The sequence below is a fragment of the Pundamilia nyererei genome, unplaced genomic scaffold, assembly GCF_000239375.1.
Source record: "Pundamilia nyererei isolate P.nyererei 1_Seehausen unplaced genomic scaffold, PunNye1.0 scaffold00275, whole genome shotgun sequence".
In the NCBI taxonomy this organism is placed as follows: domain Eukaryota; kingdom Metazoa; phylum Chordata; class Actinopteri; order Cichliformes; family Cichlidae; genus Pundamilia; species Pundamilia nyererei.
In genome coordinates this window covers 250,202-260,495 of record NW_005187676.1, presented here as the reverse complement: position 1 = coordinate 260,495, position 10,294 = coordinate 250,202, and the positions used below count along the sequence as shown (strand labels likewise).

At 39.9% G+C, this 10,294-nt stretch overlaps 1 protein-coding gene across 3 annotated transcripts in view; it reads right to left on the bottom strand.

Annotated features, from left to right (window-relative positions):
* Positions 1–9,869, bottom strand: part of LOC102197446 (prostaglandin reductase 1-like) — a 15,582-nt gene extending 5,713 nt beyond the window's left edge. The window contains exons 1-9 of one of the 3 annotated variants that reach the window (XM_005750468.2): positions 9,740–9,869; positions 6,332–6,480; positions 6,191–6,236; positions 6,014–6,073; positions 5,388–5,555; positions 4,780–5,053; positions 4,299–4,404; positions 3,833–3,951; positions 3,124–3,731 (exon numbers count right to left, since the gene is read on the bottom strand). In XM_005750468.2, coding sequence (XP_005750525.1) covers positions 3,621–3,731; positions 3,833–3,951; positions 4,299–4,404; positions 4,780–5,053; positions 5,388–5,555; positions 6,014–6,073; positions 6,191–6,236; positions 6,332–6,437 — 990 coding nt within the window. In that variant the 5' untranslated portion in view covers positions 6,438–6,480; positions 9,740–9,869 and the 3' untranslated portion in view covers positions 3,124–3,620. Of the gene's footprint in view, positions 1–3,123; positions 3,732–3,832; positions 3,952–4,298; positions 4,405–4,779; positions 5,054–5,387; positions 5,556–6,013; positions 6,074–6,190; positions 6,237–6,331; positions 6,481–9,739 lie in introns of those variants that run through there. The other 2 variants (XM_013915242.1, XM_005750469.1) reach the window with 2 other exon arrangements.
* Positions 9,870–10,294: the final 425 nt, after the last annotated feature.

Sequence of the window (10,294 nt, the reverse complement as noted above, 5' to 3'; positions counted from 1 at the left end):
GCTTTTGCTGAAATCCCAGATGGAAACATAAAAATGAACAAACTAAGTTTCTCCAGCTTTCTGGATGGCAAGCCAGTTTCACTGCACTTGGTGAAGACTAACTTTAAAGAGAAGTGTTGGTTACATGCTCTCAATAGATTTAAAAGTAGAATGGGAGGCAGAGCCTTCAGCTTTCAGGCCCCTCTTCTGTGGAAGCAGCTCCCAGTTTGGATTCAGGAGACAGACACTCTCTCTACTATCAAGATTAGACTTAAAACTTTCTTTTTTGATAAAACATACAGTTAGTCCTGGATCAGCTGACCCTGAATCCTCTGTTAGTTATGCTGCAATTCGTCAAGGCTGCTGGGGGATTTTGTCAGGAGCAGAGTCTGTGACCCAGCATTTTGTGTTTATTTTTGTATTTGTGATTTCTTATATTATATTGAAAGGATGTTAAGTTCTAGTATTATTATTAGTTTGACTCAATAAGACTCAAGAAGAAGTTTATTGTCATTTCCTATGGTGTTACCCAGCCTGAAACGAAATACTGTTTCTCACCAGCCTCTACGGTGCAATAAACAATACAGTCCAATAAACAATGCAGTTTAAAAAGAATACGTTTAAAAAGAGCAGTAAAAAGGCAGTAATGAATTGCAACAATAGTTATGGATAAATAACATAAAATCTAAATTCTAAAACAAACTCAAGTCACATTCATTCGGGTGGATAGCAGCAGTCCTTTCACGGAAGGGGATGATTAAATTAGGTCGTGTGTGTATCTGGGGAGTGTATTGTATGTGTGTACGTGTGTGTGCGTGTGTAGGTAGGGAGCATTACAGTCCGTTTGTGGACCTCACAGTGTAGCTGTGTGAATGGCTGTGTGGGTGGGATGGGGGGCAGAGTCAGTTTATCATTCTCACGGCTTGTGCAAAGAACCCTTCCAGCATCCTGGTGGTTCTGCAGCTGATGCTCCTGTACCTCTTGCCAGACAGCAGGAGGGAGAACAGGCCATGCGAGGGGTGGTGGGGGTCTCTGATGATGGAGATAGCTCTGTGTATGCAGCGCTGTTTGTAGATCTCCTCCAGAGATGAGAGAGGGGCACCAACAATCCTCATGGCAGTCTTAACCATCCTATTAAGTTGACGCTTCTCGTAGGACTTTCCCAGTTTTTGAGTTTAGTTTTCGCACTACTTGCTTTCACTTTTTTTTTTTTGGTATTCTTGTCGAATAAAAAGGTTTAAACCAAAACAGCCTATAATAAACAGCTCACTTTTGTTTGAACCCTTTTTTCATCTCCCTCTGTGTCAGCGCTTGGGTCCTTTTCTTCACTCTCAGTCAGCGACAGATTCCCATGATGGACTGAGTGTTTCTTCTTCATGTATTTTTTTTTTTTTTTAAATACACCTTTGCATTTCATCATTATTTATTATTAATCTCTGGCTCTCTTCACAGGGTGTCTTTTGTCCAGTCTTCCTCTCATCACCCCTAACTGGCAGGGACAGATGGTTGCTCCTTCCTGTACCTGGTTTTGCCAGCAGTTCCTTCCTGTTAAGAGGGAGTTTTCCTTCCCGCTGTCACCCAAGTGCTTGCTCGTCTGATTAAGGGTTTCTCTGTATTATTGTAGTCTTTATGTAATGCAAAGTTAGATAAGGGCTAGTTTTATTGCAGTTGGCGAGTTTACTGACTGACGCGCAGAAGAAATAGTTCTGTATGGAGCCTAGATGGTGTGAATGACGAGACCAGAGACTGCAAATTATATTTTTGAAAACCCAAAAATATATTGAATAAATGGGGGGGAAAGGGGAAATGGAACAAAATAATAAATACAAAACACAAAATAAATGTACCACAATTAATTAATAAATTAATGTTGTGATTCTCTGTGCAAGAGTCCTTTTGGTCCTTCTTTTGAAGTTTCTTTTAAAGTTCAATTTTAAGGAATTCCTCCTTAGGGTCCAGCTTCGTGTAATGGGCAAAATAGGTCCGTAATCCAAAGACCGCAAACTAGGTGAAAAGAGGGGAAAAGAATGGTCCTACCGACAATAAAGAAACAGACAGCATAGCCGAATTCAAGGCAACACATAACAATAATCAGTCAATTGCACTTTGTTTCAAAGAAAGCCCATTTAAGTGCTTAAATAAATAAAAGTGTTCAAAAACAGCAGTTTTCGAACCGGAGTTCTGCTCGCGGTGGGAACGCACCAAATGAAGTAGTTTTAATCGCGGAAACGATCGACTCGTTACTGACAACTAAAACGTTGTTTTTGGTAGATGTTAAGGACACTCACCGCTGAGGTGATAAGGGGAGAAAACGCTGTTTTTACAACGCCGTTAGCTTACAGCCACAGCAGGAGTCGAACCCGGAAGTATCCCTCAACAGACGGTTTTCATCCTTGCCGCGACGTGGAAGGAGCAAATCAGGAGAGGGACCTCAAATCAGCTGACGTGGGTCATGTGACAGTGCGTAGTTGATATCGGTTATATTTACCTTAAAATATAAAGCATCTTGGGGTAACTGTTGTTGTGAAGAGTCTGATATAAATACCACTGAATAAAAGTAGGATGGGACCTGGCACTTTCATGTTGAAATGTGCAATAGATGTTTTAAAGCTTGAAATTTGAACCTCAACATTTTTTCTGCTGCAAATCACCAAAATCAAGCTTTAAAGCTATTAAATAATTTTGAATTTTATGGGGAATAAGTTCCTAAGATAATCAGCCAAAATTTATTGAGATGCAAGTGATTTCTGGGGACATTGTAAATTAAATATTTTGCTGCACTTTGTTGATGGTCCTGACTCAGCCTCCTGCAGAGCCTTGCCCAGCTCAGAAGATGAGTTTGTGATTAAAATCTGAGTTGTAATTTGATTACTTCAATACAGATGGAAAGAAATCATTCAAACAACTATACTTTAGTGTACTTACTAACTTTTGAGCTTGCCTGTGCAGAGATGAGCTGTACACATACTGCAAAATCATATTTCAACAAGTAACGCTTTAGTGGAAAACAAGCTGGGATGTAAGTTGCTCTTGCCTTTGATATGGGAGTCCCAAGAAGCAGAACCTGCAAACATCAGATTCATACTGTATAGCAAGCCACAGAATTGTTGTTTCACAAGGAAAAAAAACCAAACAAAGAAAAAAAACCAAACAACAACTTTATACACAGAAAGGTTTCCAGTAAACACAACGCATGCGGTTAATCATTCTGCAGTAAATAATGTGTACACGTAGCAGCCACACATCTGCACTGATCGTAACAGAATGATGACCAATTTCCTTTTTCTTGAGTAAAATTTCATTCAGGTTTCAGTCGCTGAATGGTGAAGATGGTGGTGCTACACAAAACGTCTAAACTACAATCACAATTTCAATGTAATATTTCACATTTAACTAACAATTCGTTATGAACAACTGATTTCTGACTAGAAATCACATTTCTTTGAATGACTAAAGTGTACCAGAGTCGCTCGACTGCTGTTTCGATGAGTACCAATACACTAAAAAAACAAAACAAGAAAAACAAGTGAAATGTTAATGTCAAATGATTCTGTTATGGTGATTGCTCGATTCTTCATTAATTGATAGATTGTGTAATGATGGCAGTTATTAGTAATGCTGGCTTTCTTGCATTGAACTCTTCAGACTGCGACGACGGCCTTGCCGATGTTTTCTCCCCGCATCATCCCCATAAAAGCAGCCGGCATGTTTTCAAAGCCTTTTGTGACGTGCTCCCGACACTGCAGTTTTCCCTGTGGACGCACAATACACAGATCACAAATACAATACATCACAACAGAAACACAGGTAACTGATGTTTACATCTTTACTTAAAGGAAAGGCTCACACTAACCTCTTTCACCCATGCTAACAGTCTCTTGAGGGTCTCAGGGTGCTTGTGCTGCCTGCTGCTTTGCAAGAATCCCTCCATCTTCAGCTCCTTTATGATCATAGTGAAGTAGGGATACGGACCTAAAACACAAGTCGTTAAAGAGAGAAAAATATAAAACATATTTCACAGCAAGGAAACTACAATCCATATCTAAAATAACTCTGTGTGTGCCTCCACAACTTTTAAAGCACACTTCAGTAGTGCAATGTCTCCCTCTAGTGGAAAACAACAATAACACATGAGAAATTTTAATGGGTGTATTAACTGCATTTCTGATTATAAGAAGGAATTAAGTTAATTGATGAAAGCATTGGGATCTATTTGTTTTTAGAAAACATGACATCATTAACTGTCTCATAAAAAAAAATGAATACCACAATGACAGAGTTTTTACAACTCTCTAAAAAATGATGCCTGCTATCCTCACCTGTCTGCGGTGTACTGTCATTGTAGGTGGAGATACTTCCACACACAGCTATTCTTCCACAGTTCTTCATCTGCTCCAGGGCAACAGTTGCAAAAGAACCTCCCACCTAAAAACAACAAAAAAACAAACAAACAAAAACAAATTAAAGCTGCAAGCACCGTTATGAGGGCCCTCGCACCCCGTCGCGTCGAGCCACTACACCCAGCATTTTCGATCTGATGTGACATTGATCGAAGTCAATGATGATTATCGTTGTCCCATTAGGTGGCGCTCTAACCATTACTGACAAATCGCATATCAAACATTTCCGAACTTGACTTTCGACTCATGCCCGCGAAGTTTGGGAGAGACTGGACATTTTACGTTTAGGGAAACGGGGTGGTCATGGCGGCACGTGGAGTTTCAATCACTTGCCAAAAGGCGGTAATCTGCTGTCACTCAAAAACACAAAGCTTTGCAATTTAACATCACAAATGCTCACATTTTCAAACAAGCAGTCATATCCTTCAGGTGAAGCCTTCCTCAGAGCCTCCTCCAGGGAACCCACAGTTTTGTAGTTGAAGTCCTCATCAAATCCCAGCTCTTTGAGGTAAGCCACTTTGGCATCAGAGCCTGTCGAGCCCACCACCTTACAGCCCTTGATCTTGGCGATCTGTCCCACCACGGAGCCCACCGCTCCAGCTGCAGCGTTCACCAGCAGGGTCTCACCCTTCTTTAGACCCAACACGTCTTCTATCCCATAAACAGCCGTCACTCTGCAGAGAGACAGAAACAGTAAATCCAGCTGTTGCCTCTTTGATTGCCATATTAATTATATCCACAAAGATCACTGCTTAGAAACTCTGCTTCAGCTCATCAACAGGAGAAAACATCTGTGGTTTGTCCTCTTACTGTCTTAAAAGAAGACTATTTTATGTAAATATTTCTCTATAAAATCACTCACATCTTACTGTTACTTGTTTTTTGATTTTTAATGCTTTTATTTGGTTGCAATTTTCAACCTAATAACTGCTGGAAAAGTCAGAACATCCTGCCATGATTTAACATCCAATAGAAAGTGACTTTGCAGGTTACTTAAATCTGTCTTACCCGGTCATCCCGATGGCACCCAGAGCCAGAGACAGGGACACATCTTTAGGCCACTCAGGCAGGATGGGAGTGAGGCCGGTCCCATCACTGAGCGTGTGGGTTCTCCACCCGCTGTCACTCACAACGTGGCTTCCCACAGGAAACGCTGGATTTTTACTCTGGATCACTCTAAAGGAAAACAACAACATAATAATCACATTAAAAAGCTTCTCATTGAGATGATAATTTGATAATGCTAGTTGCTGAAAACACAAAATTAAACTGTAGAATACAGTTAAAGATTATAAGTCTAGAGGTTTATCAGGTATTTGTTACTCAAATACCAGACTGAGCACTGATAAGCACCTGTACAATCGGTATGTGTATTTCTGCAATATTAGTTCATGTTATCACATGTTAGCTTTTCCTCTGTGTGACATTGCTTTGTGTGGAAAACTGACTGCCGAAGCAGATGTGTTCTCAGTGCTACAAACTCAATGTCTCAACATCTGGTTTTACTCTCGAGTCAGTGAGGAATGACACAAAGTCTTTGGTCATTAGCAGCGTTCTTTTTCAGTAAACATCAGGCATGCACATCACCGAGGATAAAAGCTTTCCCCGTGTGCTGGACTGTTTGTGTTTCTTACTTGGCCACCTGAGTTCCAATCATCACATCTCCTTCCTTCATGCTAACTCTGCTGAACGGCCTGATGAAACAAGCAGTCGAATACATTTTGAATTACATTTTCATCTGTGTAAAAGCGAGCTAAACGTAGCATTGCTATGAAAATGATTCAGTGTATGTGGTTCAGCTCTCTACTCACCTCATGTACGGGTCGACACTGAGAAACACAGCTTCCAGAAGCACCTCTGCAAACAAAGGTACACACATATTTATTTGACAAAATAAATATGTGTGTCTTTTCTGTCCTATCAGCGAGAAAAAAACAACAACAAAGTCCTACCTCCATCTTTGGGCTCAGGGAGCTCCTCCACCTTCAGCTCAAAGTCACTGTTTTTTGGGAAGCCGTCAAAGTGCTTAGTCATTACCCAGAACTTGGCTTGAACCATGATGCTTCTCTTGTATGGCAGCAGATATAGCTTTTAACTGCTTCTGTAAACATAAGAAGACATGAAAATCATCACCAGCCTTTTCACCACTCACAGGAAGTTCCTAAGTTCCTAAGATAATCAGCCAAAATACATTTTAGGGACACTGTGTAAATTAAATATTTCGCTGTACTTTGTTGATGGTCCTGACTCCCAGGCTGCTGCAGAGCCTTGCCCAGCTCAGAAGATGGGTTTGTGATTAAAATTTGAGTTGTAATTTATGTATTTTTTTTTAATTTTCCTAATGTAAATTCATTAGGAATGCTTAGCATGCTCAAAAATACACACATGTACAATCATACGACTTATAAATGAACTCTTTTGTCTCATACAAAGAAACTAGTGATGTGGCGGTCGCGAACGAAACGGCTATTAGAGCCGGCTCTTTGAAGTGAATGACGGGAGCCGTGGTTTTTTTCCCCCCTATCCTTTCTCTCACTTTTTTCGCTTCACGTCGCACGTGAGCCTTGTGTTTGGGCTGAGCAGAGGGGGGAGTTACACTCGAGGTAGCACAGGAACAGAGCAGGAGGGAAAGAGAGAGAAAGCCAGGGGCAACAACATCATCACATTAGAAAAGTATAGTAAAGAAAATGAGTTCCCCTCCTGGAAGCAACGTGAAGGATCTCATATATCTGATGTTACCAAACGAAGACGTCAGGCTTGGATAGCAGCGGCGAGACGAGCTGATATCGAGTTCTCTGCCATCATTCTTTGTTGGTGTCACATTTTCATTCCGGTAAGTTCTAAAGAAATTCATATTGCTCTTCATAGGCTTTTAGCTTTATTTTCAATGTGCTGAGGTCATAGAAAATTAGAACAAACATCCTAATGTGTGATGCCGCAGAACTATGTTCTGTTTATGGAGTAGCTTATCGGTGACAACTCCTCCAGAGTAGCAAGTGGAATTTGCCTTTTTTGTAGACGGCTCCTTTTTGCCTTTCACTGCAGACGGTGTGTTTATGTTTTCATCTAGAGCAATTTTTGGGGCAGCTGCTGAGGAGAAGTCAATGTTATGTGCAACCTCTGGCTGTATCTTGGTCATATGGTCAACCTACTCACAACGTGGAGGCTTAAAAACAGCCAAATCTTGTACCCAACCGTTTGTGGATTGGATGTGCGCCTCCAGGGATTTATAATTCCAAAAATGATTCGCCGTGTATGCGCTGACTCCACGGACAAGGTATGAGAAGGTATCAGGGTAGGACAATGGCGGTAGGTCTTCAGGGTTTCTACTCCACTGCCATATTTCATACGGGTCCACATTACCAATGCATGCTATTTTTTCCAAGTACCGTCTCTTGGCGTCCGGGCACAATTGGTCTCGATACAGTCCTTTGACTTTTGAGCTGCTTTTAAGCATGGTTCTGGCAGTATACCTTCCAACACAGTGTGTTTGTTTTGATTCGTGGCCTTCTCAAATGGTGCCGGGATCCCACAATGCATTGCGGCGTTACTTCAACTCCAAAGCCCTATTAGATAGTTTTTGCAGAAGTCTGTGACCCCCAGCAAGACAGAACTCAATGCTGGATATTTATCATTATTCAGGATGAAAAGTCTGATAGGAGTTTTCTGTCTTATAAAACTTTCTGAATCCTTTATCATCAGTTGTGGATGATAAAGGATTCAGAAAGTTTATTCATGCACCGAATCCTATGTATGCAATTCCAAGCAGGAAAACACTCTTCCAAAAAAAAAAATCATCCCAGAGAACGTGCATCTTTGGTTTTTTTTTGTTTGTTTGTTTGTTTTTTGCATATTTTAATTTATATTTTATTGTGTTGTGGTTTGCAGTGTTTTGTGTTGTTTCCCTTTAAATTTGTTTAAAAGGGAAAAAGCTTAAAATTTAAATAGTTAAAAGTTAAATTGTAAATAGTTGTTTTTTGTATTTTATAATTTATTTTTTACATTTTATGTGGAGTGAATAAATAAAAGCATATTTATATAATAAACATATATAAAGAAAAACATGTTTTTTTACATTAGTAATTCATTTTGTGTATAATTTTATATTGTTGTTGATAATAAATTAATTAAGCAACAAAATAACCTGAAGATCAGGTTGGGAGCCGAAGGCAAGGCAAGGCAAGTTTATTTGTATAGCACAATTCAACAACGAGGTGATTCAAAGTGCTTTACAGAGACATTAGAAACAAAAACAAATAAAAAGCATGATTTAAAATTGATTAAAACAAGCAAACAAACAAACTAATTAACAAACAAACAAAACAGTATATAAAATCAAAACAGATAAAATCAGAACAAGGAGGGTCTTTTTAGTGAGTCAAGCCGAAGGAGTCGGTTCTCTAAAAAGAGCCGGATTTCCCATCACTAAAAGAAACGGTTAAAGACTGATGTCAGCAGCTGGATCTCCAGTTTCGGGGGAAGGGGGGGAGGGTGGCGAGGACGAAGAGCTTGTATCTCCAAATCTGACTGGCTAAAAGTTTTGCGCCGCCTCTGACGCTAGTCATGCGTTGCAACGCGCGCTCCGTATGGATGTTTTGCCGCGAAAAAGCACGACTTGTTTATCTTTTTGGCGCCAAACGACTCGCTGACAGCCAATCCTTCTTCAGTGAAAATTGTACATTACTGTACTTCAGACATAGTTTGTCACATGAAAAAACCCCCAAAAAAAACAGCTTTAAAAAAAAAATCCACAGACAAGTTTCCAGTAAAAACACAAAGCATGTGGCTCTGATGATTTTTAAATATTTTATTTCACTTGGTATAAATGATCATTATTACTATTATTACGACTGTTATAGCTAAATTATTTTAAAAAAATTCTAACAAAAGAATTTCTCAAGTATGGGAGAAAGTGTCTTTTATTATCCCATAACACCTGTTTCTTCTGACTATAAAGTATCTGACTATAAACTATCTGATACTGTCACTATCGGATTATAATTTCCCAGATATTGTTATGGGAGCAGTAATTCATTAGGAATGCACAATTTCTTAGCATGCTAAAAAACACACATGTACAGTCATACGCACACACAAAACAAAGCAGGAAGCGTATCCTGCGGTTTTCAGTCGTCATAGACTTATAAATGAACTCTTGTCTCATACATGTACTTCGTAAAACCCACTCCAGCGCCCATGTTCTTTGGCAAATAATACTGACGCAGACTAACACATTAAAAGTGAGTTGCAACTCCCTCCTGTAGCTGCACTTCCTAAGTTCGCCTCTTCTACTGAAACAGTACAGCTGAGTAAATCCTATTATTCCACAAATAACGATATAGACTGGAGCCTTGCCTTACCGATGAAGTGTGTAGTGATGTGTCCTGTGTGTCGAAGCTTCGATACCTGTGTCGGGTAATCTCGGGGAAGTTTTTGTGAAGCGCGTGTCGAAGCTTGCTTTGATTACGTATGCAGTGACGTTCGAGGCCTCGCGGGCAGTCCGTACCACGTGACTGATTCAGGAACTGGCTCGCCGGTTCGCGCCAGATTCGAAATAAAATGGGCAGCAAAACACAGCTGACTCCCCATCACACTGTGTTGTGGAATTGGATTACGTACGTGCTACATAGTTTCTTGAGCATTTCTTCTTCGATGGAACCAGCAAGGAAGAGATTTTTTAAATCTCATCTCTTCTAATAAAGTATGCATATGCATACAGTAATAAATATCACAAATGATAAGTACCATAATATAAATAAACAACACTACAGATCCTATAATCTGATTTCTATCTTTTAGGTTTTTAAAAAAGTGAAGCGCCACACACTAGTTTGTGTCATTATCCAGATGTACATACGCATGATTACACAGTTACACAATCATACCAAAACTCTGTCCTGATAGTTTCCACTTTC